This window comes from Zalophus californianus, chromosome 1 (assembly GCF_009762305.2).
Source record: "Zalophus californianus isolate mZalCal1 chromosome 1, mZalCal1.pri.v2, whole genome shotgun sequence".
Classification (NCBI taxonomy): domain Eukaryota; kingdom Metazoa; phylum Chordata; class Mammalia; order Carnivora; family Otariidae; genus Zalophus; species Zalophus californianus.
In genome coordinates, this window is record NC_045595.1 from 214,396,121 (window position 1) to 214,422,691 (window position 26,571).

General features: G+C 58.5%; 1 protein-coding gene across 3 annotated transcripts in view; it reads left to right on the forward strand.

Annotated features, from left to right (window-relative positions):
* Positions 1 to 1,477: 1,477 nt before the first annotated feature.
* The window catches only part of FAM207A (family with sequence similarity 207 member A), a 36,408-nt gene continuing 11,314 nt past the window's right edge, over positions 1,478 to 26,571 (forward strand). Inside the window, exons 1-3 of one of the 3 annotated variants that reach the window (XM_027584733.2) lie at positions 1,478 to 1,698; positions 3,975 to 4,083; positions 20,875 to 20,943. In XM_027584733.2, coding sequence (XP_027440534.1) covers positions 1,561 to 1,698; positions 3,975 to 4,083; positions 20,875 to 20,943 — 316 coding nt within the window. In that variant the 5' untranslated portion in view covers positions 1,478 to 1,560. The remainder of the gene's footprint in view (positions 1,699 to 3,974; positions 4,084 to 20,874; positions 20,944 to 26,571) is intronic. The other 2 variants (XM_027584735.2, XM_027584734.2) reach the window with 2 other exon arrangements.

A 26,571-nucleotide genomic window follows, 5' to 3' on the forward strand; every position in this document is an offset into this window, starting at 1 on the left:
CCTAGCTGACCCATCTTGTTGGACATTGTTTTCCCTTTACTGAGAAAACTTGCACTGCACGGAAGAGGCAAAAAGCAGACCCTAAAACTGAAGCTGTGGCAGGCCTCGAGCTGAGCTGGTGCTAAGCACAACCAGTGCTGCTCACACCCTTGCAGGAGGTTCTAGCCAGAGGAAGCTGGTCTCTCCTTTTGACCAGACCGGTCTGGCAGATTCTGGTCAGACATCCACGTTGGCAGCTCTTACAGCGGGGGGATGTCAAGCCTGAGAGGGTCTTCTGGGGTTTCTTCCAGGGACATTTCTCTGTGGCTTCAGCCTAGATCCGTTCTGTGAAGTCAACCCTCACTCCTGCACAGCGCAGCCAAGGACACCCTGAACAGACCTGCTATCAACCCAAGTAGGATGTGCTGACTAGCCATAGTCTTGCCTTTTCTAGAATATCACATCCTCAGTAAAGCCTTAAATATATAAGTGGACACAAATTCCAGCCAGTTATGTGGCCTTGAGTCAATCACAGATCCTGTCACCTTGGTCTTAAGCGGCTGATGTGGTCATCTGTCCGATCTCCTGCTGGGGAGCACCTCTGTGTCCCTCCTGAGAAGTGGCACCCAGCTCTGCCTGCAGCTGGCTCTTCCTCTCCAAAACTCATCTGCGTAGGTGGGCTTCCACCGGGCTCCTGGACGTGGTTGAGACGTGGGTGCTGGCACCCAGTGTGTGTGGGGGGGGGACACTGTGGCTGGTGCCCTGGCTGAGTCTGGACTCCTGCGTGGCCTCAACCACTGCCTGTTTCGTGCTGTACATTGTTCTAGATCCGTCAGCTTTTGCTCCCCAGCAGCACAACGGGCTCCCTGAGGATGGGAATCACACCCACCCCCAGCCTGCTTTCCTGAGCGCACCCGTCCGGACTGGATGCACAGAAAGCAAACCGCGGATGTCCCAAGAGCAGGGCTTCCCAGCCTGCGACCCTGCACCCCTTTAAGGCTGAAATGGGTGAGTTACACCAGTTTCCAGGAATCGTTCAGAGGACTAAATGAACAGTGTAAATGTGCGACCAGAGTTAATGAAAGCAAACGGACTAGGTGGGTCAAGGGCTGTTGGGGTTCCCCTTAGTGCCCGGGTGTCCCGCTGCAGACGGGACTCCACTTCTCAGCACGCACGGGCCCGCACGCCCCAGCTCTCTGATTCCTGTTCTCCCCCCGCTCCCCCAGGGCGTTTCTCAAAGGCACGAGGCCGTGTGGCTGACACACTGGTGTATTTCCAACATGCTTGGTCTCCGTGCAGGCTGTATCCATCCATCATTCCCCGGGATCGCAGGACGGCCGCCTGGACCACAGCGGTTACCCACACCTGCCGGGCCAAGGGCGGCGGGGCGGGGCCAGGGCGGGGCCGCGCGTCCTAGCCCCGCCCCCGCCCGGGCGCCTGCGCGGCGGGCGCAGGAGGAGCGCGGATCCCACCCGCCCCGCTCCTGCTTCCGCCCGGGCCGCCCGCGCGCAGGACCAGCTTCCGGCCGGCCGGGCGCCGCGCGCCGCGCGGCTTCCGGCGGGCGGCGGGGTTCGCGGGAGCATGGGGAAGGTGAGGGGGCTGCGGGCCCGCGTGCACCAGGCGGCGGTGAGGCCCGCGGGGCAGGCCGCGTCCGACCCCGCGCCCCCGACCCGGGAGGCGGCCCCTGCGCATGCCGCGGCCCGCGGGGTCGGCGCGAAGGTGAGTGGCGGTGCGGTAGGCGCCCCTGAGCGTGGGGGCCGCGCGGGGTCAGGGAGGCGGGCAGCGGGGCTGCGCAGCGGAGAGAGGCCCGGGGTCCGCAGCCGCCGCTCCGTGTGTGCGTGCGCGCGCCCGCTCGTCGGGCTGTCCCTCCCTGCCGCGGGGCCGCGCTCCGCCTGCTGCTTTCGGGGTCGGTGGGGGTGCGGCCGGGGTCCCGGGGTGGGCGCCTCACGCCGTCTCGCGGGGGGCCGATTTCCCCCGGGGCGGGCAGAGCGCTGCGGGCGTGTACCTGCTGCCCGGGAGCCGGGGGCTGGCGAGCGATGGCGGCCCGGAGCGCGCCGGTCGGGGGGTGGGAGCACTGCGCACGTGGACGCCGTGTGACCGCGTACGCTCGGCTGGTGGCGGACTGCCGTGTGAACACGGGGTCTGGCGCCGGTGCCCTGGCTTTCACAAAAACCCTCGAAATACCATCTGCGTGTCGTAAAATTCGCTCGTCTGAAGTGTGCAATTCAACGGGCATTTTTAAGCATATTCACCGAGGCGCGCAGTCGTCACCACAAATTTCAGAACATTTTCATCGCGCTGAAGAGAAACCCTGGCCCCGAGGGGGTGGCCCCTCTTCCTGGCTAGTTAGTACCTCTGCCCCACGGAAGCTGGGGTGAGCGGGGAGACTGCTGTTCCCAGCCTTCCCTGCTCAACGGGTGGGGGCGAGGTGGGGGAAGGGAGCCCCATGCTCTGGCTCACCTTGGACTAGAGCCCGTGGCACATGGTGGCGGGATCGTTGGCCGCTGGGGCACAGGAGTAGAGCTCCCAAGGGAGGTTCTGTAAGGGGGGGTTGGAGAACAGGGCAGAGCTCCTAAGCCATAGGTTCTTCGAGTTCTTGATGAAATTTGTAACCTGCTCCAGCTAAATGGTTGCTAGGACGTGTGTCACACCCGTTCCTGCCCATCTGACCAGGGCTCCCCTGCAGCCCTGGTTGTCCATCCCTGGGCTGACCAGGCCAGGTGGGAGTCCCACAAGGGTAAAATCCTGCTGATCTCAGGACGGCAGCCAAATTAGAAGGAAACAGCCCGCCGTGAACGAGCGTGGGCATCAGAGTTAGATGCTGTGAGGGCAGAAAGTTGAATTATCAGACGGAGACTGCGGAATAAGAATGTCCAGAACACAGAAGAGAAGGAAGCAGAAGAAAACCTTGAGGAGAGGAGGCAGACTTGGAAGAGAAGAGGGCAGATGGGCCTCGCGGAGACGAAGATTACAGTTGCTGGGCTCTGACGTGGAACATAGGCATTTGAACAGACCACTGGTTTTCGTCATGTGACATTGCAGACCTCAAAAGACACTCCCAGCAGCGTAGCATCAATACCTGTTACAGTTAAGTTGAAATTTGAAGCACTGAGATGTAAAGCACTCCTGTGGACAATGTCCGAATGGCCATGTGAAAAGAAGTGAGGATCGGCTGTGTGCACACCGCCCCGGGCGACCGGGGACCGCACGCTGCCCCTCCTCTCCTGTGGCTCCTCCTTGGCGGGAGGGCTCAGCTGGGGTGGCCTTCCCTGCTTGGTCCTCCCAGCTGCCTCTCATCCAGCACTGCCCCCTGTGAATTTTCTGATGTCTCTTGCTCACTGACTTTCCCTCCAACCCTGCGAGCTCCCGAGGAGCGTGAGCTTCTTGTTCAGGTGCTCTGGGCTGCAGGCACTCGGGCTGGTTTCTGCGCACCGCAGTCCTGTTTTGGTCTGTGACTCCCCTGTGGGTCGATCCTGCGGTCCCTCTGTGGTTGGGCCTAGAATGAGCCAGGTGGGTCTGGGAGGTGGGCTCTGGCTCAGGACAGTGTGATTGGCAGTGACTGGGAGGGTTTTGGAGTCTCACTGTTGGAAGGAGGCCTGGGGAGACACTGCTGAGGTGGAACTGTGGTCATGAGATGGGAGAGTGGTGTGGGAAGAAGAAGATGGTGCAGGTTTGGGAGGAAATCTTGGTGCCTGTCCCAGTGCTTCTGGTTCATAATCACTACCTATCCTGAGTCTGGTCTAAGATGGTCCCCACAACAGGAGCAAAGCCTGTTTGGTGGTTTGAGGCAGGTGGGAGGGAGTGCTGCCTTAGGTTCCCGGGGCCCTGGGCTCAGCTCTGGGGGGCGAGGGTTATCCCCCCCCAGGCTCTCCGCGGAGGAGCTGGTCCGGCCTGGCTCATCTGGAGGGCCCGTCGGGGGCTCTCCCTGCTTCGTCACCGGCCTTGAGTTGTGCTCTGCAGCCACGGAGAAATCTTATGTCTTCTTTGCTTCTTAGGAATGGGCTTTCATGAACACTGATGTTTTTGCTGGGACTAAGATAGACCCCAGCGCTTTGGTGCAGAAGCTGGACCCGGACACAAGGAGCGTTGCTTCCGTCAGGAGAGGTGAGAATGTGAGGCTAAGGTCCGGGTGTTTACAGCCCTGGCCCTGGGCCAGGGCTGACATACTCATGTGTGGGCCAGGGCAAGTTTCAGCTAACCTGTACGTGTTTCAAAGGTTTTTTTATCCAATGGAAAAATTTTAAGGTGTACTAAAGTAGAAAGAATGGTGTAAAGGTACCCCATGTACCTGTCACCTGCTTTCAACTGGATTATTTTGAAGCAAACAGTGTTTTAGTCATAAGTCCTTTTAATATATGCATGCGGAGTTCTTAAAACATAAACGTGCGGTACCATTAACACGCCTGTATCATTTAGTAGTCCTTACCATCAGATAAGCGCGCGGTGCTCACATCTGCGTGATCACCTGAGAATTTCTTTGTAGAAATCAGGGTGCTCTTGAGGCCAGCCATTCTGTTGCAGCTCCCGCCCCACTTTTTCCTTCATGTCTTACGATGTGGGCAGGTCATTTTCCCCAGTGTACTTCCCCCCACTTGGGACTCTGCTGGTTGTTTCTCTCACGGGCTGCTGCCGGTCACCAGCGCTTGTGTGCGGTGGGCTCTGGCCTGGGCAGGGCACGCCGCCGCTGCCACCCCCACCGCCTGGGGGGAGGCCTCTGCTTCCCCGGGAGCCGCGCACTCACAGGTGAGAGCTTGGGGCGATGGGGGCGTGTGGGCCCGTGCGGGGCCGGGCTGTCTGTGCGGGTCCGTAATCCTGCTCTGCTGAGACCTGCCCATCTTTTTACCTTGCTTGAATCCTGCTCTGCCTTTCAGGCTCGAAAGTTGTAAGTAGCGGCCTTCTTGTCGTCATGCTGCTGTAAGCACCGATCTTTGCGGCCCCACAGTACTCTGTCCAGTTGACCTGCGCTTTTCTGAACTGGTCTCTTGTTGGGTAATTATGTGGCTTCCAGGTTTTTGATACTGTTCCAGCTTGCGTCTCCTGTTTGTAAGCCATTCTTAAGTGTTGTAAGTTGTAATTATTTCACAGCTGTGATTTGTATCAAGCCCTTTGTTTCGGATTATATTTTACACCGTGCTTTGGGGTTTTTATTGTTTCATAGGGGAGATGTGCCCATCCCTGTCTCCTTGCAGTTCTTAGTACATTGAAACCTGTAGGGGAACCCACCCCTGGGTTCTTGGCCAGGAGCCTGCTAAGTAAACCAACAAAAGACAGGCGAGAGAAAAACAATGTGTCTTCCGGGAGAAACCTCAGTGAGAGGTAACTGCAGGGGCTGTTGGAACCGAGGCTTCTCTGGCATCTAGCATAGAAGGCTAGAACTAGTAGGCTTCCAGGGTCACAGACGAGAAGGTAAATATCGGGGGAACTTACCCGAGGAAGGTTCGTTGGCGCCCGTGCATCTAGGTGCTGATTTCCCGTCGTCTTCAAGGCCGGAAGACGTCACAGGACAGGGACCCAGGCAGACGTTTTCAGAATTTTCTGCTTTTAGTCAGGTAAGGGAGGCTCTGGGAGGGTTGCCTTCCGCATCTGTTGATCCCATTTGTCTCCAGCTCCAAGGATCCTCATGGCGGCCAGAGTGGCATGTTTAGGGGTAGCATGTTCTTGTCCCTCACGGACCCTCCTGCGACTGTTTCTGCGGATGCACGCTGCAAAGCGGATTGCAGCTCGGGCTGTGTCTTGCCCTGGTGTGAGTCCCTGCGCTCCTGCAGGGACCCAGGGGCTGGGGCGGGTGTGTGCGTGGAGGCCATGGGTACACAGGCTTCTTTGTTGACCAGCAGGCGGTTTTCTGCTTCTCTCAGCCTTGGATGAGAGCTTTCTGTGTTGTATAGGTTAGCTCTGCTAGGGTTTTTAAATCGCCGTGTAAGTTACTCTTTCAGAGAGCCGACAGAGGCTGTCTCTGGCAGTGTCCCCCTTCTGCGTGCCATCCTGTGGCCTCTCCCCCGCTCCTCCTGCCTCCCTGGTGGCTGTGGGGCTGTTTGCCTTCTGCCCATGGGACGGGCTCTGGCATACTGGTCTGGGCCCGGTCTGGCCCCCACAGGCTGAGCCCTCCACGGGGTGGGCATCTGCAGGGTTCGCGGGCCGCCAGCTGGGAGATGGGACGGCTTGGCGTGTGCTCTCACCTTCTCGTGTGCTCCTCACGGTCGTCCTTCCGCGTGAGCATCCCGTCTGTGGTAACAGCTGGAGCGGTGCAGCCCGAGGCAGCAGGGGTGCTCAGCCTGGAGCGACTGAGCCCATCCAGAGCCGTTGCCGTGGTGATGTGTGCTGGGCACTTGTCCCCTCCATCCAGGGGCGTGGTGGAGGTAACTGGTGTGTGGCTTTTGTTCCTGTGTCAGCTGACACACAGCTCTCAGTGGCAGCTCTGTCCGTGGAAGTGTGCAGATTCCCACTTACCTGAGAGGGTGAGCCCTGCAGGGGAGAGGTCAGCTGTGCTGTCCATGGGCGCCGGGGACCCCAGTCCTGCGCCCACCTCTGGCCTGCCTGTAGTGGAGTCTCTGTGAGGGGCTGGCTTCAGGTGAGGATCCAGGGCAAAGAGCGGGTGAAGCCGTCTGTGCTTCGGTGTCCCTGGACAGTCTGGAGGGAGTGGAGGGGACAGAGCCTTCGTGTGCAGTTGTGGGTCCTGCGTCAGACCACTGGTGATACAGTGTTGGGTCTGCTGGAGTTTGCTGGAGTTTGGAGCATCTCTTTAACTTCGGCTGTCAGGTGAGCGCGGCATCTGCTGGGGAGGTGTGCCACGTGGCCTGCCTGGGAGTTTTCTGGGGCTCCTCTGGCCGTGCTGGCCAGGCAGTGCTCCCATGTCTGTGAGGGGCTGGTGTACTTTGTCCCCCTTCACGGATGGAGGTGAACTGGCGGTGTAGGGGCTGGACCCTCCCTTTGCTGAGCTCAGTGGGAGTGACAGCAGGGCCTCTCTCTGCCGCTGTTCCCTGCAGGGCACGGTCACAGTCGACTCTCCCCCTACGTCTCCCCTCCTCTCCCCATCTCCTGTGCAGAGAGAGCTGCTGAGGCTGTGCGCCTCCTGTAGGGTGGTCCCCAGCCAGCACCAGCATCACTGGGACCCCACCCAGACCTGCTGAACTTTGTTGCCACCACCCTCCAGTGGTCTTTGTTGCTGCCACATCAGGATACGGGGCAGGAGCCTAGTGGGGCCTGTTTGGCAGCTATAGGAGTACAGAAGCCTCTCCCATTTTTTCTCAGATCCTCTTGAAGATCCTAGACCCCAGCCTGGTTCTCTGGGTTCTTAGCTCTGCAAGACCACGTCCTTCCTGACCTGATTGGGTCCTAGCATCCACTGCAGTCCTGTGGGAGCCCCCGGAGTGGAGCACCTTGGTGCATCAGCCGCTCTGCCAGCAGATCTGGGGCCTCGCACTCGTGTCTCTGCTCAGTGGGCAGAACTCAGTTACCTCTTGCCTTCACATCGTCTGAGGCGTGTTTTGGTGAAGGTGGGTTAGTAGATGGGAAGTGTTGGACACGGTGCTTGATTTTCGTCAGCACCTGGTTGGGGCTACAGAAGCCGCGGCCCCTTCCCTGCTGGCTTGACGTGTCCAGACAGCTCAGGTGTTGGGGCTTCGGCCTTCCCCCCCGTGCCGTGCCTCCCTTTCGGCCAACAGCTCTTCCATCTTGGCCCTTGTCACCTCCCGCCGGGCCAGTGCCCTGGGTCCTACAGGAGACGTCGCACTTTGTGGCTTCCCAGGTTTGAGTGAGGGCTGGTGGCCTGGGACAGGTCCTGTGGAAGGTGGTATCTGAGGACTCAGCTGCTGCTCAGTCATCCGCTGGGCCATGAAGGCAAGGGTGCCTGTCGGCCTGGATTAGCACAGACATGGCCCTCCCAGAGTCCTTGCCCTGGGCGGAGTCACAGACAGAACTGCCTCCCTCTCGCCGCTGTACCGTGCCACACAGCGGGTACGGTTGGGGGGGCCCTGGCCCGTCGTACGTCCCCGCCACGTGCATGTGTGTGGCTCCCCTGACCCAACATGCACACATGTGCTCTTTCCCTGTGTCAACTTGTGCTCACGCCCAAGGGGCCTGTTTGACCTTGTGGGTCCTTTGCTGCTGGCATCTTTCTTCCCTGAGTGTACAGAGCCTTTGGGAATCCTGCTGGCCTGCGAGCCAAGTCTGCCTCCTTGGTCCCACCTTCTGATTCCAGTCCGTGGGGGCTGCTGGACTCTGTGCGGTGGGTTGTGGGGCTCCTGTGGCCCTGTAGCTTCACCTCCCACCCTGGGGGCAGGAGGCTGTGGTGTGGAGCCAAAGGTTACCCCCCATTCCCTCTGCAGACGCCCCTCCCACCCCCAGCAGCAGAACTCGGCTCTGCCTCGAGGGTCAGGGTCTGTGGGCTCATGGACCTGTATGTGAAGTGGCTTTGAAGCTCCTCTGCATCAGTCTTGGAGGGCACACGGCTGGTCCAGGGTGAGTATGTGGCTTCTGCGTCTTTCCCCTGCACGGGACACTGCTCTGCTGGTGCTGGGTGTCTAGTTCTGTACCCGTCTGTGCTGGAAAGTTGCAGATAACAAGGTTGGTCTGTCGTCAGTCCTCAGTGGGCCAGTACTCAGTCCTGTGGCCTGGGCTGGGCAGTGGCTGGCCTCTGGACTCAAGCCCAGAGAAGCAGGCACGTGAGGGCAGGCCTGGAGAGGACAGGCCTGGTTAGGGAAGGAGTCCCTAGGGATGAGCAAAGAGCATGGCCAGTGTGCTGGGCGGTGTGGAGGCTGCCAGGAGGTGCTCTGGGAGCCAACTAGGCTGTGGCCGAGAGGGTAGGGAGGTGGCGGTGGTGAGCGGCCCAGGCCAGCCTCCAGGCCGCAGGGACTCCGGGAACAGAGCGTGGGGGCCTGCCCTTCTCGGCCCCCGGCTCCAGGGCTGGACTGTGACCTTCAGCTTCAGTCTGGAGCAGCTGCAGGTGTGCAGTGTGTTCAGCAGAGGGCGGCAAAGCTGCGTCTCCCTGGAGGCCAAGCCTGGCTTTGGAGAGGCCGGCCCTGCCTTAAGGAGAGGAGCTCGGCAGCACGGATTCCGAGGGCTTTCTGGCGGTTGTCTTCAGGGATTTTGTAAAGCTCTGCCTTCGGAGACTTTTCACAGCTTTTCCTCCGGCTGTGAGGTAGGGGTGAAACATGACCCACCAGGTTTTCAGCACTTCTCCCTGTGCTGCCCCGAGTGTGAAGTGAGCAAGGAGATGGGATGACTGCTCTCTCTGGGCCAGGCTGGGGGCCTTGCCGGTAGCTTCCTGGGGCTGCTTTGGCTGAGGGAGTGTTTGAGGCCCCCGTGGCCTTCTGGCCCTCTTGAAGGCTGTTGCGGGGAACTCCCAGAGGTCTGCAGCCGGTGGTGCTGTTTATCAGGTTGGGGAGCCAGAGAGCCTTCCTGCTTCCTCGCTGCGGTGCGTGGCGCCCGCCCGCTAGAGGTGGCCGTGTCTCCTGTGACCGCAGGCTACTGGCTGGCTGTAAGGCCCTCTGCTGCCGCCTGGGCATTTATTTGGTTCCTTGCTGTGGGGGTAGCCTGTGGGCGGGAGCGCCTCTGGCCAGCCCCAGGGAGGGGCACCTACTGCCTCCAGAGGCAGCCTGGCTCGCAGGGCCCAAAGGTCTGTGCCCCTGACCAGGCGGAGGATTGGAAGGCAGGGTTTTCTGCTCTGGGCCTGCTGGCAGCTGTGGGGCCGCTGAGCTGGAATGCTGATGGCATCTGGCCCCGCGGTCACGCAGTGCCGGGGCAGGAAGGGGCCCGCCGTCCGGCTGCTTGCGCCTTGGTCTGCCTCCAGCCCATTCTTTTTAACAACAGGAAGCAGGGAAGGGCAAGGTCAAGGAGGCAGCCTGGAAGGGCCCTGCTTGGATGGTTTGGAGAGGGTATGGGCGTGAGGCTGTGGGGTATGGGGCCTGCATCCCGCTCCCTCTGTCATCAGGGCTTTGGGAGGAGGAATGTGGGAGTACTTAGTCCCTTGCTTCAATTCCCCTTCCTCCCCACTTTGGGACAAGCCACGGCCATTTCATTTCCAGGACCTTCTTCCAGCCTCTAGATGGCTCTTTGTGGGAGGTGAAGCATGGGAGGACCTGGCTGATGCCCACGGGCGCTGCAGCGCGGCTGCGGGAGGACTTGGCGTGTGCAGTCTGTACTGAGAGGGATGAGGTGTGGAGCCGGGAGCACCTCGGAGTGGCCGCAGCTTGCCCTCTGCCCACCGAACTCTTGTGCTGGGGGCCTGCCTGTGATAGGCTGACCAGCCAGAGCCTCTGTGCCCTTCCCGGCAGCCCTGAGTGCGGTGTGGGGGCGGAAATCCATGCTGGAGGAGGCCTGGTGCCTTTCGGAGGTGTCTTTTCTGGGCCAAAGAGGGTAGGGTGTGGTGTGGTGAATGTCTGCTGAACACCCACACCTGCAGGCCTGTGCTCAGGGTGTGCAGCAGGCGGGGCCTTGGCAGCCCCTAGATGTACCCTGCGGGTGGCTGGGGCAGCCCTCTGGCCGGAACCTCCCTGCCTAGTTCCGGGCCTTCTCTCTCTCGGGTGCCTCTCTCTGAGAGCCCCAGCCTAAGCCCTGTTCCTGCGCTGTTGCCCAGCCCTGGTGACCCAGATGACAGCCCATGTGGGGAGTGGGGGGGAGATGGGACACGCCCGGCACACCTGGGCTCCCAGAATCATTGTGAGCCACAGCAAGGTGTAGGCCCCACCTGCTCCCCACGCTCCAGGGCCTCTGCGATGGTCACAGCCCCTTTGAGCAAGGGGCCCCTCCTCCCTCCCATCAGTGCTCCCTGGCATGGCTCAAGGTAGGCTTGGGAGTCGGTGTCTACCTGTGTCCACCCTCAGGACAATGAAGGGGACCATCGGGGTGAGCCAGGCAGCCACCCCGCAGGACTAAGGTCCAAGATCCCCTGGCAGTGGGAAAGGGGACCAGAATTGGGACTGGGAGGGCCGTACCCCACTCTACAGCCAGGCTGCCGGGGTACCACACTGCAGGGCCCCGGTGTGCCTGTTGGCTGAGGCCCGGGTCTAGGTCTGGATCAGGCTCAAACCCTGGGGGTGCTCATGTTTGTGCTGCTAGATAGCTCTGGGCATCCGTCCCACCCCGACCTGTGCCGGAGCCGCCTCCTGTCACGGTGGGCAGTGGCCGGTGTGAGGACGTGCCTGTAGTCGGATGTTCTGTTCACCTCCTTGGGGACCTGGGAGGCCGAGCGCTTCTGCTCAGGAAGCAGTGAGATGCTGACCTTTTAGTCTCTGCTCTCGTGAGTGACGTGCCGTGTAGACGCTGGAGTGGGGTGGGCGCGCCGGGGCTCCTGGGCCGGGCTCTGCTGCCTGTCTTCCTCTTGTCAGTTATCTGTGGTGCTGCTGCGTTTGTCCCAGGCCCTGTGCACGTCAGTGACCCTCTGCTGTGTTGGCGGGCAGTTGGGAGCCAGCCTGCTGGGTCACGTCCTGCTCACCGTTTTCTTGCTGGAGGCCTGAGGCTTTCTGTGATTGGCTCCCTCATCTGCAAGAAGGGCTGCTGGGGGTCTCTGTGAGGTCATCCTTGTGGAGCTCTGATTGCAGAGCGTGGCCCAAGCAGGTGACAGGGAGGCTCATGGCGACCCCCTCCTGTGTCTTGGAGCTTGTGACGGCGGCCCCCTTCCTGGCAGCATGGTGGGCTGACTGTTCCCTCCAATTGAAGTAGCTTGTTGGATGTGGCCGTCTTAGGAATGGCTGACACATGGCATGGGGGGAGAACATGCAGCCATTCGGGGGCCAGCGTCTTGCTGCAGTGGACCTCGCACAGGAGGTGGGGGGCGTGGAGAGCCGGCGGGGGGAGAAAGATCTGGGCTCTCTCTGGAATCTGGGGGGAGCAGGAGGGGCCAGGCTGTGGAAGAAGCCCCTTCACTCTGTGCTGTTCCAGGTCTTGGCTCCATGAAGCTGAGCTAACGCATGAATGGATGCCCCGAGTCCTCAACCCTGAACAACCAGGCTCAGCCCTGGCGGAGGCTCGGAAGTCAGGGACTGGCCTCCCTCTAAAACCGCTTTTGTGAAAGGTAACACTTGATAATTGGGAAAGCATGTGCGCAGTAGAGAAAAGACAAAAGCTCCTTCTCTACCCAGAGACTGCAGTCTCTGTGTCCCTGTGTGGGATTTTGCATTTGTGACCTGGCTGTGCCCACAGACTGACCTGGTCAGAGCGGATGCCACCTGCCCCGTTTCCGGAAGCGGCCGGCGGGCTCTTTGGCCCAGCTCACCTCGCTGCCCTTCGTGCAGACGGGCCCCCCTCCCGTGGCCAGCTGGGTGGAGCTGCTGGCCCTGCCTGGGCGAATGTCCATCTGGGAAGAGTCCTGGCTGCCTCCTGCAAGGCTCGTGGAATGCCTCCGTCTGCTGCTCCACGCGTGAGCGGGAGGCCTCCCTGGGCACGCAGAGAGGTGGCGGGCCGGTGTGGAGGGACGGTGCGCCGCCTCAGCTCCCGGATCTCCTCCGTCAGCAGAGTGGGTCTGGTTGTGGGCAGGTCCTTGGGTGCTCCTCCGTCAACAGATAACCACTTGAGAGCCTTCTCTCTCTTGCTACTCCAGAACCTTCCTTCCAAGGGGGGATGCTGTCTTTACAGTGCTGTCCACCAGCAGCGGCCACTGGACCCGAGGGGGCAGGTGGGGTTATATGACCGTTTGAGGGTCATTCCCTTTGTGAGGGGTGCTGCTCCTTGGGCATGACTGTGTCACGTGCAGGAGGAGACGGTGGGGAGGTGCTGTCTGGGCACGTGGCTTGCTATTTCTAAACCCAGTGTTCTGGACTTGGCGGCAAGCAGCTATTTCAGGTTCTCGGCGCGTTTCTGCTGCTTGTGGAGCCTGGCAGCCTCACCCCACTGAGGCCGTCTGCTGTCACTCATGTCCCTGGCGGCTGAGGGGGGCCGGAGGCCTGTGTGCGGTCTCTGCTCATCCAGGCTGTCCGGCCCTATCGGTGCTCGGTGCCTGCAGGTCTGGCAGCTGTCCCCCTTTGGGCACCTGCACGCTTGTGGGTTTTCCAAAGCCCACCTCAAGATGCTCAGGCAGAATCTGTGAGGTTGGGGCCCTCCTGGCCTCTTGTGGACGAAGGGTCCTCACATTCCTACCACTCAGAGGGAGGCACTGTCCAGTGAAGGTGCTGTGACCGCTGAACCTGAGCATCACCTGCGCTCGCCTGCCTGCCTGTGACTTTGCCCTCGCTCTGCTGGCTTGCTGCTCGCCACGGTCAGGGAGGGGGTGTGTGGCCTGCCTGGCAAGGAGCCTTGAGCAGGGCCTAGCCTTACCCCCCTGTGGGATCATCCTGGGCGCTCCATAGATTGTGGAGAGGAGGTGAGGAGGGGACACCCCCAGAGCGTGCTGAGTACATGCTGCTTGGGGGACCCTCGGGGCACCTCGCCCAGTGTCCCCTTTCTCCCTGGCAGATGTAGAGGCCCCTGGAGGGGGGAGGCTGAGCTTGGCTTGAGCGTCTCCGGGTGGAGGCGCCGCCTGCAGGCTTCCTTCCCTGAGAGAAAGGAGCCCGTGAGGATGAGCTCTTTGCCTCCACCCTCGGAGTGCAGCCACGCTGCTCACTGTCCCTCTGGCACCTGGTTATCTGGAGAGCCCTTCCCCCCCCCCCCCCCCCCCGGTCTGTCCTGGCAGTGGCCTGCAGAAGGCGATGGAGATGGGCCAGGTTGGCGGGGGTGGAACGAGGGGTTGCAGGAGGAGCAGGCAGGGGTTACTCATGTCGTGCTGGGGACGAGGGCCCAGGTGCTGGCAGGACAGTCTGTCCCAAGGGGAGCACCGCAGGTTGGCCCGAGCCCCCCAGGAGCCCCTCTCCTCTGCCCATGGGTGCTGCTCCTCGTCCCCTCCCATCAGTCTATTGGGCCTGCAGGGCCACCTCTGAACGATGAGCAGCTCTGCGGCTGCAGAACCAGAACCACTGGTGGCCCCGTCAGCCTTCCGCTCCGAAAGCTGCGCTAGCGGCCACGTCACCATGTGTCTTTATGTTAGAAGTTGACCCCCTTGAGTCTGTCCTTTTGACATATGCAACAGTCTGGGGCATCTGGGAGTTCATCATGGGAGAGGTTTTCATCAACAAAAAGGGTGCTTTAACAGTAAAACTTGGTGGGTGTTTTTGAGAATAGGTTGATATGGCCTCTTTGGTTAAGAATCTTGTCATTTTTCTTCCCAGACATGGTCTCTGATTAGGGAAATTTGTCCCTGGTTTTTTTATATCTTTGCTTTTATAAAAATTCCTGAATCGCTGCCTGCTTGCAGGGTACAGCATAAATAATTAAATGGAAAAATGAAGGGAACAAAATCTAGCTGCACCGTCTGTAGGCAACCACCTGTCTCAGGCTTGCTGAGGTGGGGGGCCCGGGCCCTCCTTGTTCTAGCTTCATCTCCGGCCACCGGGCCTGTCCTCTCCATCCTGGAGAGAGCCCACAGTGCTCGCCACCCCTCCCCCCCCCCCCCCCCGTGGCCCACCACTGCCCTTCTCGTTAGCATGGTGCACACGAGCGTGGAGACTCCGTGCAGGGACTCTGGTGCGGCTGTCGCCACTGCAGGTTTCTCCGTCTCCACAGTCTGCATACGTGGCTGGTGCTGGCCCCGTGCTTCCCCGAGTGCTGGGCGTGGTTGCCCATCAGCACAGGGTGACCTTGCTCCTCTGCAAGGCTGTTGGGGTTTGTCCTGTGATGGGACCTACGCTGCAGGGCACGTTGTGTCCTCCTATCTCTGTGGATGCTAGTGAACACCTCTGTACACAGAAATAGAGAGGTGGAATTGCTGAGTTAGATGTGCAGACATTTAAAAAATCCGTAGATGGTTTTGGGAGCCAGATGGCCCCTTTGGCCCTGGTTTTGCATCACAAGTCCCCGAGGTGGACTTGTGTATAATACACTATAATGCCCTGTGGCCCAGGGTATTAGTACATGCCTCTGACTGGGGACCGGACACGAGAAGCCCGTAAAACGCCGACGAAAGTCAGTAGACAGTTGCCTGATCGCTTTCGAGAGATGCTGCCCTGAGGGAGCCCTTGCTGTGCGCTTGAGAGTCTGCCTCTGCCTCTGGTCTGAGCCGGCTGGTGCATGCCTAGGTCTCTGCTAACGTCAAGGGCAGCCAGTTTTTGGGGGGCCGGTTTGTAAGATGTGCGCTTCCTTAGAAGTTCCGTTAGCCGTGTTTCTCTGAAGGCAGCCCGTTTCTGCACTTTTCTTATTCCTTTATGCTGTTTGCCTTTCCTGTTGATTCAGAAGCGCTTTTTTGTTATCTGCAGGTGTCCCCATTAGTAATGCTTTTTGAGTTTATCCACATAACTTTTTTGATACAGTTCTTGTACGTAGTCAAATTGATGTTTTCTTTGTATTTTGTGACTCATTTGTGTTTTTGTAGTACTTTTACGCTTCTGTTGTTTATATATTTTATGCATCGGGGCCTTCTTTTGATGTACAGAGGGACGGGAAGGATTCCTGCTTTATTCCTCCAAATCTCTGTCTTGGTAGCATTTACTGAGAAGCTGAGGTGTGAGCTCAGTGTCCCGGGATGCCTCTGTGCGAGGCTTCAGTCACATCAGCCTGCTCCTGAAGCCGCTCTGAAACCTGAGGCTACCTCCTTCTGTTACCTGTGCTTGGTTTTTGCACATCTTTGTTGACAGAAGGGGAGCAGGTTCTTGGTGTCATTTATGGAAAAGCTAATTACGTATTAATTCTTTTTCCAGTTCTGTTAGGACGTACGTCCTGTGATTCATTACTCATGTCCTGCCCAGGCTGCAGACTGCATGGGAGGCGGGCCACTGGGGCGCCAGTGCAGTGCTGGGCACTGGACCTCACACTATGCACTGGCATTCCGCTTACACGGATGAGAAGACTGTTGTGTCTCTACCGCTGAGGATCCAGAGCTTCCTGTCTTGTCGCAGGAAGCTGCGTCTCACCGTCAGCTTTTCTGGTTGGAGCAGCCTGTGCCTGAGCTCATGCCCACCCTTTCTCCCTGGGATGCCCAGAGCCCTTTGGCCTGTAGCTGAGGTCAGTGCCCTGGGGCTGGAGGGTGGGGCTCAGAAGGTGGGTGGGTTGGTGGGGTGCAGGCACAGCGAGGGTGGGAGGCCACCCTGCCTCCTGTGCTCAGCATGGTCACTGGGTTGATTGTTTTAAGTATTGTTTTTAGGTTCTGGAGAATTTTGTGATCCTGAAGGTGAGAATACACTGCTCTCTGTGTCACGTGGACACCCAGGGTTGGTGTTCCTGGCACCTGCCCTGAGTTCGGGTTGGGCACTCAGTTTGGGATGACACGCCCCGGGGTGCGCAGTTGCTGTCACTTTGTCACTTATCAAAATGCTGCTGGACACCTCTCATTCCCCTCCCCCAGGGCGGCAGGGCTGTAGTGTTGACTCTGGGGGTCCTGGAGGTGAGGGCACACCCAGGACATTGGCCCTGGGAGGGACGAGGACCCAGGTTTGTGTGCGGTACTTTTAAGCCTCCTGCTTGGGACCAGAGAGGCCAGCGTCATTGCACCCAGCCCCAGTTTTCCGAGGCTGGTGTTTCTGCTGTTGTGGGTCACGTGGAGCTTGCTGCACGGAGGAGGCGACTGGAGATTCGGTGTACTTCCTTTGTCGTACGTGTAAGAACTGGGACAGCCCACGCTGACACCACACGTGGGTCTGTCGGCCTTGGTGTGGGAGGTGCCGGTTGCGCTCTCCTGCCTGGTTCTGGGTAGGTTCTGCTCTGGGCCTCCGTGCCTCCCTTTGTGACGTGGCACAGCTACCTGCAGGGCGTCAGGAGGAACAGGGCCCTGAGGGACCAGCACCCTCTAGCCCCTGCAACCACAGGAGGGAAGCCCACAAGGTAGGGTGGGAGTAACTGAGAGCCAGAGCAGAATTTGGGGAGGGGGTGCTCCTGGGTAGGATGTGAACTGGTGCTCCCCGGTTGCTGGCCCCTGTGGCAGAGCCCTGTCGGCATGCTGTGGTGGAGAAACCACAGTCGGGCAGTGCTGTTGGGATTCCCATCCACCTGGGAGAGGTGTCCTCCCTCGGGGTCATGAGAGTGGCCTGCCCAGGGCTGAGCCCAGGGGGGCCCGATGTGGGGCCATGGAAGGGGCTTGGTGCTGAGACTGGACAGGCCACCTCCGTGTCCCCCTGAGCATCTCCTGATCCATCTCAGCCCATGCTCCTGGTGCCCTTGCTGAGGGTGGGTCCCCCTTCACAGGTGTTGGCTCAGGACACCCAGGCACTCTGGTGAGCAGGCACCAGCGCAGCAAGGGGCCTGGGGGCAGAGGTCACGTGAGCGCATGTCGGCCCGGGCTCGGAGTGGGTGCAGCTGGAGGCACTCGCGGGCTCTTTACCGCCTTCCCTCGCCTGCAGGTGTGTGAAAATCTCCAGTAAGAAGCCTGCCGTGGAGCCCTCTCCCTGTGTTTTTCTTTCTTCCGAGGTTGCCTCCGCACCGGGTCTGACGGTGTCCAGGGACAGCGAGGTGCGCCTGGGCAGCTGTCTTGCCTCGCTCAGCCTTAGGCTCTGGCTGCCCAGACCATCGCGGCGCTCCCAGATGCCACCTTCCCTGGAGCCTGGGTTTACATGGCTTGTCTGTAGGGCCTGTCCACCTGGCCCACTGGCCACCACGCCCCTCTTGCCCTCTTGTCTGTCTCATTCGAGGCTGTAGACTCAGTGCAAAGTGAGGGCCTTGCCTGGTCCTTGGGGGTTTGGGCTTTTGGAACCCTCCAGTTGTCTTGGGGACCCCCGTCAGGGACACTGAGGTGAGCAGGGCTTGTGGTGCCCATGCTCATCCCTGCCGCCCATGCCCGGTGTGGGCAGCGTGTTCGCTACCTGCAGCCTGTGGGGCCGGCGCTTCCAGGCAGCTTCTGGGGGACCTCACTCTCCGGGTGCTCGGCTGTCTCACAGGGACGGCATGTTTGGTTCCTGTTTCCCCGGTGCCGTGGGGACAGGCTACTGGGCACAGGCCCCCACGGGTGGGGTCTCCCTGAACTTTGTGAGCCGCCTTCACATCCGCCTGTTGGATGCTTCTCTGGGAGGGCACCCTCCTGCATTCACCTGCTGGACATGTGGGTCAGCTCTGTTCCTGTCACTGGTCTCCATTGCCCAGACTGTCACCTCAATCGGATGCTCCCTGACCCCATAGCGGGCACTGTCATCACCCCACATGTGGCTTGACCTGGCACCGGGACACGTGGACATCTCACCCCCACCCCCACCCCCAGAGGCCTCTGGTGCCTGCACGAGGCTGCAGAGGTGCCCTCCCTGCCCTGTATCAGGCCGGCACCTGGCGGCCAGATAGCATGGTGGGTGTGGTGCCAGGTGCAGGGGAGTGGGGGCTGGAGCAGCTGGAGGAGCAGGGTTACCCCGGGGGCCCATACCCTGCAGCCCCTTCTGTCCACCCTCTCACACCCGCCCCCATTCTGAGCAGCTGAGGGTGACTGGAAAGTCACACAAGGCCTCTGCTCTCTGGGCAGGTTGGGGGGGGGCAGTGAGAGGTCAGGGCCTCGAGGGGAGTAGGTCAGCTCCAGCGCGTCTGGAAGTTTCAACACGAGGCCACAGCGTGCAGGGTCTTACCCTTGGGAGAAGGGATTAATCCTCCTGGGAGTCCCAGGTTATAAGGTTTTATGCCCGTTCCTGAGCTGAAGAGTCTAGTTTAACAGGCGCACCCCCTTTCTCTTGATGGAACTTGTCTCCACTCTGTTGTGTAGACGTCATAGATCTCCCGTACGAGCTGGGAAAAATCGGCGTGAAGTAAAGACACATCGGGAGATGTGAGTGTCTCGTAGCCTGAGCTTGGGGTGGGCTATGCCCTGGGCTTAGGCCACTTGATCTCTGGGGAAACCAGTTAAGGCCAAGGAAGTGGAGCCAGCCTGGAGCCCGCTCTGTTTGTAGAGGCAGAGACACTGTCCGCAGCGTCCGGCGTCTCCTGGCCCAGCGCCCTCCCAGCCTGTGTTCCCACATGCCACAGCCCTGACGTGGGGCAGATAGCGGTCAGGCCGCGCCGTCTTTGTGCTCCCAGAGCCTGGCAGCGACGCTATGCTCCCTGCCCCCGGCCCGGCCAGGCTCCCGTGCACAGAGCCCAGGGGGCACCTGCATGTTTCACCCGTGGTAGCTCTCCCCACGTGAGGTAGCCTCTTCTCCCCGGCTGGAGGAATTCCAAAGGGCTGATGACGATCTCTCTGGGTTTGTCTCGTAAATTTACAGCGCATACCCACAGTCACCCTGCTCTCTGCCGCACTGGCTCACTCTCGAGCGAGAGGCTCAGTGACTCGCGAGGGGTCCCTTTGGTGGTTGTCCCACTGCCCGGGGTGTAGTTCGGCCCTGGGCCGACGTCCGCCCCTTGGAGAAGGAAGGGCCTGGAGAAGGGGAGGCCCAGGGCCGTCTGATGCACCTGCAGGCCCTGCCTGAGCAGCTTGGGGCTGTAGATGGCCTCTGCCGACTCGGGCTGACTGGCCTTGTCCAGCTGGGAGTCAGCATCTGGCCAGTGATGTCAGGTTTCGTCCGCCTCTGTGTGCCTCCTGGGGGCAGGGGCCCCTCTATCTGCCCCCCACCCCGTCCGCCTGCTGAGGAGGGAAGCCCCGTGTCCTGCGGCCAGGGCTGTGTGTGATTTTTTGTGCCCACGTGGTTCAGGCTTTACTTCAAGTCTCGCGTCTCCGTTACCCCTCCAGCAGTGTGGTCCCAGGGCAGCTCCTTTCCGGTCCCGGTCCCTAGCAGTTCCCATGACCTGGGGGGGTTACGGCCCCCTCTGTTGGGCTAGTTCGTAGGGTCACTGACAGAAAGACGCCCAGTGCTCCTAAAGGTCAGCAGGTTTCTTCAGGTAGTTCGTGAATGAGTGTTAACAGGTGCCCTTTCCTTGGTGGGTGATGGGTGATGCCATGTCGGTGTCTGGTAACTGTGGTCCGTGTGGGGACTGGGCAGGCAGGGCCGCACCGGCCTGCTGTCTGGCTGATGGCGGAAGCACAGGGCTTTGCCTTATTCCTGAGAAGATGGATGTGGGGGTCCGCTCGGGCGGCTGGAGCAAACACACCTGTATCCCTCGCGGTCTGGAGGCTGGGCATCTGAGGCCTCCCGTGGGTGTGTAGATGGCCATCATCCTCACATCATCGTCCCCTGAACGTCCGTGTTCTGATTTCTTCTTACGAGGACACCAGTCCCGTTGGATCAGGGCCACCGTTGTGCCCTCATTAAAGACCATGTCTTCAAACACAGTTGCCTTCTGAGGACCTGGTGATTAGGACTTGAGCATGTGCATTTGGGGAACACAGTTTAGTCCATAAAATGGGGGTGTGCAGACATACCGCGGGGGTGAGGGCAGGCTTATGAGGGAGGGGAGGCCACTCACCCGCTGAGCTGGGGGGAGCAGGGAGGGTGGTGGGCGGGTCAGCCGGTGGCCTGCGCTCTGATGACGGAGGTGTTCGGGAGACAGAGGAGAGGGTATGTGTTGCACTCGTTGCCCTGACCCTGGGTTAGGGTTAGGCTGGGAACGTTGCAGACACGCTCCGATGCTGGCAGGCGAGGGTGGACGGCGGCCCCTCACGAAGGGACCATGTGAGGAGAAGTGGGTTTCTCTTACTGCCTTGGTGGAATCGGTGACGAGATCTGGGACCATTTTTTTGCTTCGACTGGACTCACCTGAGACCCTCAGCTTTGGGCAGCGCCTGTGCCGAGAAACTGCAAACAGGTGGGGACCATGAGCCTCAAGTCCAGAGCTCCAGGTCCCAGGCTCGGGGGCATGGGCCTTCCTCTTGGTGAGTTATGTGGCATCTGGGGGCTCCCTGGTCACGCTGCAGCCTGTTCTGGAGGTCATCCCGGGGTCATGTGTCCCGGGGCAGCCCCATAGGAAGTGCGCAGGGACCCCTCCTGACTCTGGGCCACCATGCACCTGGCCGCGGCCTGGCCTGGGGCACAGTTCCCGGCTCCTCCCCGTGGGCACGGAGCGCCCCACTCACCCCCATGTGTTCTCTGTCCTCAGGTGTGGAGGCCAGGGCTGTTTTGCCCAAGAAGGAGAAACTGAAGCTGCGGCGTGAGAGGTGGCTACAGAGTAAGTTCGGCCCCCGTGCCCCCCCCCGCCCCAACACACCCGCAGCGGCCTGGGGCAGCGCCCTGACCCTGTCCTCCCTGAGCACCGCGTGTGCAGGGCTGGCTCACCAGCACCTAGGTGACCGTGCTGTGGCGAGGGTTTTGCAGCAGAACTGTCCCAGGGTGCTCGGGGTGCGGCGGGGCCCCTGCTCCTTCCTTCTCAGGGCCTGTCTGAGGGGGGCTTCGTCCCGGGCCCCTCCCGCAGACGCCTCATCGCGCCCGGTGCCTCACTCCCTGGAGTTAGTTTTCGTGATGCTGAGTGTGCACTGGTGGTTTTCTAAGGATCGTCCTATGAGGCTTGCTTTGCAACCTTCTTCTTACTGTTCTCATTTTAGTGCGAGTCTGCTCACCTCTATTATTTATTTATTTATATTATTTTTTATTGACTTTTTAAAATTAATTTCTGTTATCTGGTATGTTCTCTCACGGTTAAAATTTTTTTCCTTTAAGGTTTTAAAGAAAATGTACGTTTTAATTTCCTGGAGAAATTTGTCAACTTCTTCCACAGTTATTTTATGTTTTGTGCCTCTGTGGGTGTTTCTTACAGAAGTGACTCATTCGTGCATTTTCTTTCCCACGGTCCCTGCGTGGCGTTGTGCGGAATGTTCTCTGTAAGCTGGACTTGGGGAAGCAGACAGACTGGCCGCTGGGGCCTTGTGCTCCTCTGCACTGCCGTGTGCCGCGATACTTAAAACTCGCTCCTCGCTCCGTGCTGGTTGGTCTTTCGTCGTCTCTCCTTGAGCCTGGCGTGGCCATTCCTATTTTCCCATAAAAGCATCTACTCTCATGAGACCGCCACCCTCATTGGCAAAGGGCTGCTGGCCTCTCATCATCGGTACCCTGTTTGTCACCCTTTATTTGCCTCCTTTTCGTGAACTTCTCTTTATTTTTCTCTTCCATTCCAAGAATTAAGCCTTGTACTTGTTTGTCAGTTCTACTTTCTTGTGCCCTAAATGGTTAGTTTCTGTTCTTTTTAATACCCTAGTCTTGCTTTCTTTAGGTTTGAGTTACCTGGCTCATAGTTTTTACAGTTTTGTTTAGGGACGGAGGGCTGTGTGAGCCGCGCCGCCCCGCTCGGGCTTACCTACTGTCTTATCATGGAAAGTGTCATACGGAAAAGCAGGGAGGACCTGACAGTGAACACCTAGATTTGATGTGGACACTGTTGTTTAGCACATCTGTTCCTCTGTCCCTCCCTACCCGTCTGTCCATCACCCTGTGTTCTATCCACCCATTGCTGAGTGAGTGGCAGACGTCAGGACACTTTCTCCCAAATGATTCTGCTACAGTTCCGCATCTGCAGATGGTTCTCCTTCATTTTGAGGTAAGGCTGGCCTACGATGAAGTGCCAGTCTGGGTGCCACTGCACACACACGTGCGACCAGAGTCCCTGGGAGAGACAGAGTAGCACTAGCACTGAGAGTGACCACTGTCACTCCCCTCAGAGTCACAGTTTAGATTTTACTGCTCTAGACGTCCTCTGACTGGAATCTTGTAGGATGGTTCTGTTTGTGTCTGGATTTCTTTGCTTCGCAGGAAGTCTTTGAAAGTCTGCTCTGCTGTGTGTCGCTGTGGCCCGGGCCCTTCTCTCGCTGAGAAGGGTTTATCTGGATAGACCGATTGCTACCCCTTTTCCTATTGATGGACACCTGGTCTTTTTTCTCTTTCTAGCTACTATGAAAAAGGCTGCTACAAACATTCTCTTCAGGTCTTTTTGTGGAGTGTGTCGTCATTTTGGAGGAATGGTTGGGAATAGAGTGCTGGGTCATAGGGCAGGTGTATGTTTAGTTTTATAAGCAAGTGCCAGACATTTCCCTGGAGTGGTCCTGTGCTCACACTGCCACCAGCCACGGCTCCCCGCAGAGCAGGGCGTCAGCAGCTCCCCGTGGCGTCGGCTCTCAACCACCCCCGAGCATTGCGTGTGCACCCCAGTTGGGTGTGGTTTCGTTACCTCACTCCAAGAATGGTTCTGACGTCCCGGAAGCCAGCCCTGCGTCAAGTGTGTGCTTGCAGATTTTCTTCCAGAGCGTGACTTGCCCGTTCATTTTCTGAACAATGTGTTTTTGATGAACAGAAGTTTAATCTTGAGGCATCTGATTTAGCTTTTTTTATGTGGTTATTTTGTATACATGTGTGTCTTGTCTAGGAAAACTTTGCCCAATCTCAAGTCCTCAAGATGCTGTTCTCCTTTTCTAAAAGCTGTGTAGTTAGGTTAGTTTGGTTTCTGGTCCATCTCGGTTGGCGTTTGTCGGTGGCGTGCGGTACTGGCTGAGGCTCCTTCCCCCTCTGTGGATGTTCGGTTACTCTGACACTGTTTGTTCTAAAGGCTTTTCTCTCCTCGTTTGATTGTTTCAGTGTCTTTGCGAAACATCACACGGTCTCCTGAGTGTGGGTCTGTTTGGGGGCATCTGCTGTTGGCTGCTGCCAGTGTGTCCTCACACGTACTGGCAGCTCTGCAGGAGGCCGTGGTGCACAGCGGGCGCCCTCCCCCTCCTCGGTTCTCCTGTGGGAAGGCCGGGTCTGTGGCGCTTCCGTGTAGGTTTTACCAGAGGCCCGCTCCCACCAACAGAACCTTGTCAGGCTTACGACTGCAGGTGCCTTGAGTGTGTAGATCAGTTTGGGGGAAATTGCCGTGTTAACAGTATTGAATCTTTAAGTCCACGAATATGGTACATTTCTCCATTTTTGTGGATTTTCTTTAATTTCTCTTGTCAGCATTGTATAGTTTTCAGAGTAGAGGTCTTACATGGGTTTTTATTTTTGTTAACGCCTATTGCTCATGGTTTCATAGGTTTTGGAGTTGTTTATAAGTGAGATTCTCAAAAGCTTCGTTTTCTAGTAGTTTATAAAGGATGGATTTTTAAGAATATTGTATCCTTTGACAGTGCTAAAATCATGTATTCTGATAGTTATTCTGTAGATTCCTTAGAACTTTCTACATAAAAAATCATGCCACCTAAAATGGATCAGTTTCATTTTCTTCTCCAAGCTCATGTTTTCATGTCTTCTCATCCTACGGCAGGGGTTCGAGCCTCTGGTGGGTGGTGATGGAAGGGGTGCGAATGGTTCCCAGTCTGCGGCCAGGGGTTGGGACCCAGCTGTGTTGGTGCACAACACAAGGTGCCATCATGGGCTCTCTGCTTCAGGCCCGGTTTCTAAGGAACTTCCCTTAGGCTTCTCGTCGTTGGGCAGACGTGGGCACGGAAGTAAGGAGAGTGATGGGGGCACATGCCTTGCCCCCTCCTCCTGAATTCTGTCAGTGGGATGTGGACTGGCCTTCAGGGAACTCAGCCCTTAAGCCTCCCACGGTCAGCATCCCATGTAGCTGGTGAAGTTGTTTTTGGAGGCTCAATTAGCATGTGGAATGCTTTCTTGGTTACACCTCAAGCTAGTTTTAAATTAAACCATTTAGAATGAAGGAGTGTCAGTCCCTGGGAAACTTCCAGAGCCAGGGGAGGGGCAGTGATAGGGGCAAGAGGAGCCCCCCACCCCCAAAATGCTCAGAATCTGTTGCTCTAGAACACACCGTTGGTAGAAGGGACCTTTTGCTGGCCCTGCCCTTGCTTACAATGGGCTGGCCATGAGATTCTCCCTGGGGAGAAACGTCGGTGTGTGGTCTGTCTGGTCCCAGCACCCCAAGAAAGGTTTACCTGGAGAGGAGTCTTCGATGAAGGAGGCGATTTCCAGCCCAGGTACAAGGATGTGGAGGGGAGGCCCCCTACCTCTATCTGGCATGGAGGGTAGAAGGGAGACTTCATTGCCAGAAGATGGTGTAACAGGGTCCTGGGCTCAGAGGACACTCCAGGCGGGCGCCCCCCTCCCCCTGGGCCCCTATCTCTGGCTAGAAGGCGTGGGAGTGGCTCTGGGGCAGAAAGGGGAGAGTGGGCAGGGCCTGTGGTGACATGGGCACAGTTGTCCTCTGCGGAGGGTGGCCAGCCTGGAGCCCCTGTGCCGAGCCCAGTGGCACAGAACTACACCACTTTATTTTATTTTTTTTTTTAAAGACTTTATTTATTTATTTGAGAGAGAGAATGAGAAAGAGCACGAGAGGGAAGACGGTCAGAGGGAGAAGCAGACTCCCTGCCGAGCAGGGAGCCCGATGCGGGACTCGATCCCGGGACTCCAGGATCATGACCTGAGCCGAAGGCAGTCGCTTAACCAACTGAGCCACCCAGGCGCCCCAGAACTGCACCACTTTAAATTCACTGTTCACATGTCCCCCCCAGTCTCCAGGCTGGAATGAGAGGCACCCAAATCTGAGGACATGTTAATGTTTCAGTCTCACGTAAAAAAGTCATAAACCTGTTTAGGTGGGACGGACAGAGCTGAAGACCGTTCCCTAGCAAGCTGGTTGCTCGTGCAGGATTGAACTTGCAGACCTTTCCCCTTTATCCTGGGGGTGTGGAGCTTTAGAAACTCAGGGTGTGCGTGTGCGTGCACGCCTGTGTTTTGTGGCTTTTGATTCCTATTTGTTATATTCGTGGTGTTTAATTCTTCGTTTTTAGGGCAGGCAGCAGGGACCCCCCCCCCCCAGAAGGATGTCGGGAGCCTGCCCTCCACACCTGCCTGGGACGCTGCCCTGTTGGGATTCCTGTCACTTCCTTATTTGCTTCAGCGTCCGTTAGGCCCACTTCCTTGTTGCGTGTTCCCTTAAACATGTTCTGGTTACTCTTACACATTGAGTCTTTTTTTCAAAGTAAGACTTGGAATTAGCTTCACAGGTTCAGGTGAAAATCCTGTTGAAGTTTGAGGCTATGTGAGCTTTGCGGTTTCTCAGGGTCACCAGCCCAGCACCGTCCGCCCTCCCTGGGTTGCTGTGGAGTCTTGTGATGTTTTGCTAGAGAACATGATGTTTCTGGTAGATAAGCTCTTGTCACATTAAGGAATTGGCCTCCATTCATGGCTGTGCTGTCATTTTTATGGTGAGTGGATAGTGAATTCTATGGTGTTCCATTTGGCACTTCTTGTGGCCATGGTGGTCTTTGTGTTTAAACAGACCCCCAGTGGGGCGCCTGGCAGATGTCCCCATGTTGAACTGTCCTCATGTGCCTCGGTTACACTCCAGCTAGGTGGAATGTGTTACTAAAAGCACTTCGAGCTTGGATTTGCAGATGTTTGTGTGGTCGTGTTCCTGTGTCCCCCAGGAGCCTGGGCCTGTGCTTTGCTGTGCTTGGTCCCAGTGCTGGTCTGCTGGCCACTGAAGGGGCAGGGGTCTCAGAGCACCTGCCCTGGCCTTTGCCACCCTCCTGGGATGCTCGGCTCTCGGGAAAGAGGCATCTGGTTTGAGGAGATGCTCAGTAAGTTGTTGATCCTCTTATTGGCAGGAGGGAAAGCACTGACTTGTCCCTCGTAAGTCCTAATAATCCGGAGCCCTGAGGGCTTGCTCCGCACACGAGGAGCTGGCGAGTGGAGCTGTCCTTGTCCACTTGAGCTCTGCTCTTTGGGGCGAGGGGAGCAACCTCACTCCCCAGGGGCCCTCTGGGGCTCTCTTAGGGGCTGTTGTTGGGGGCAGCATGGGTGTCCCTGACTTTGGGCCACGCAGGAGGGTGGGCTTTTCAGAGCTTGCCCTGGGCAGCCGAGGGGTTTGGGG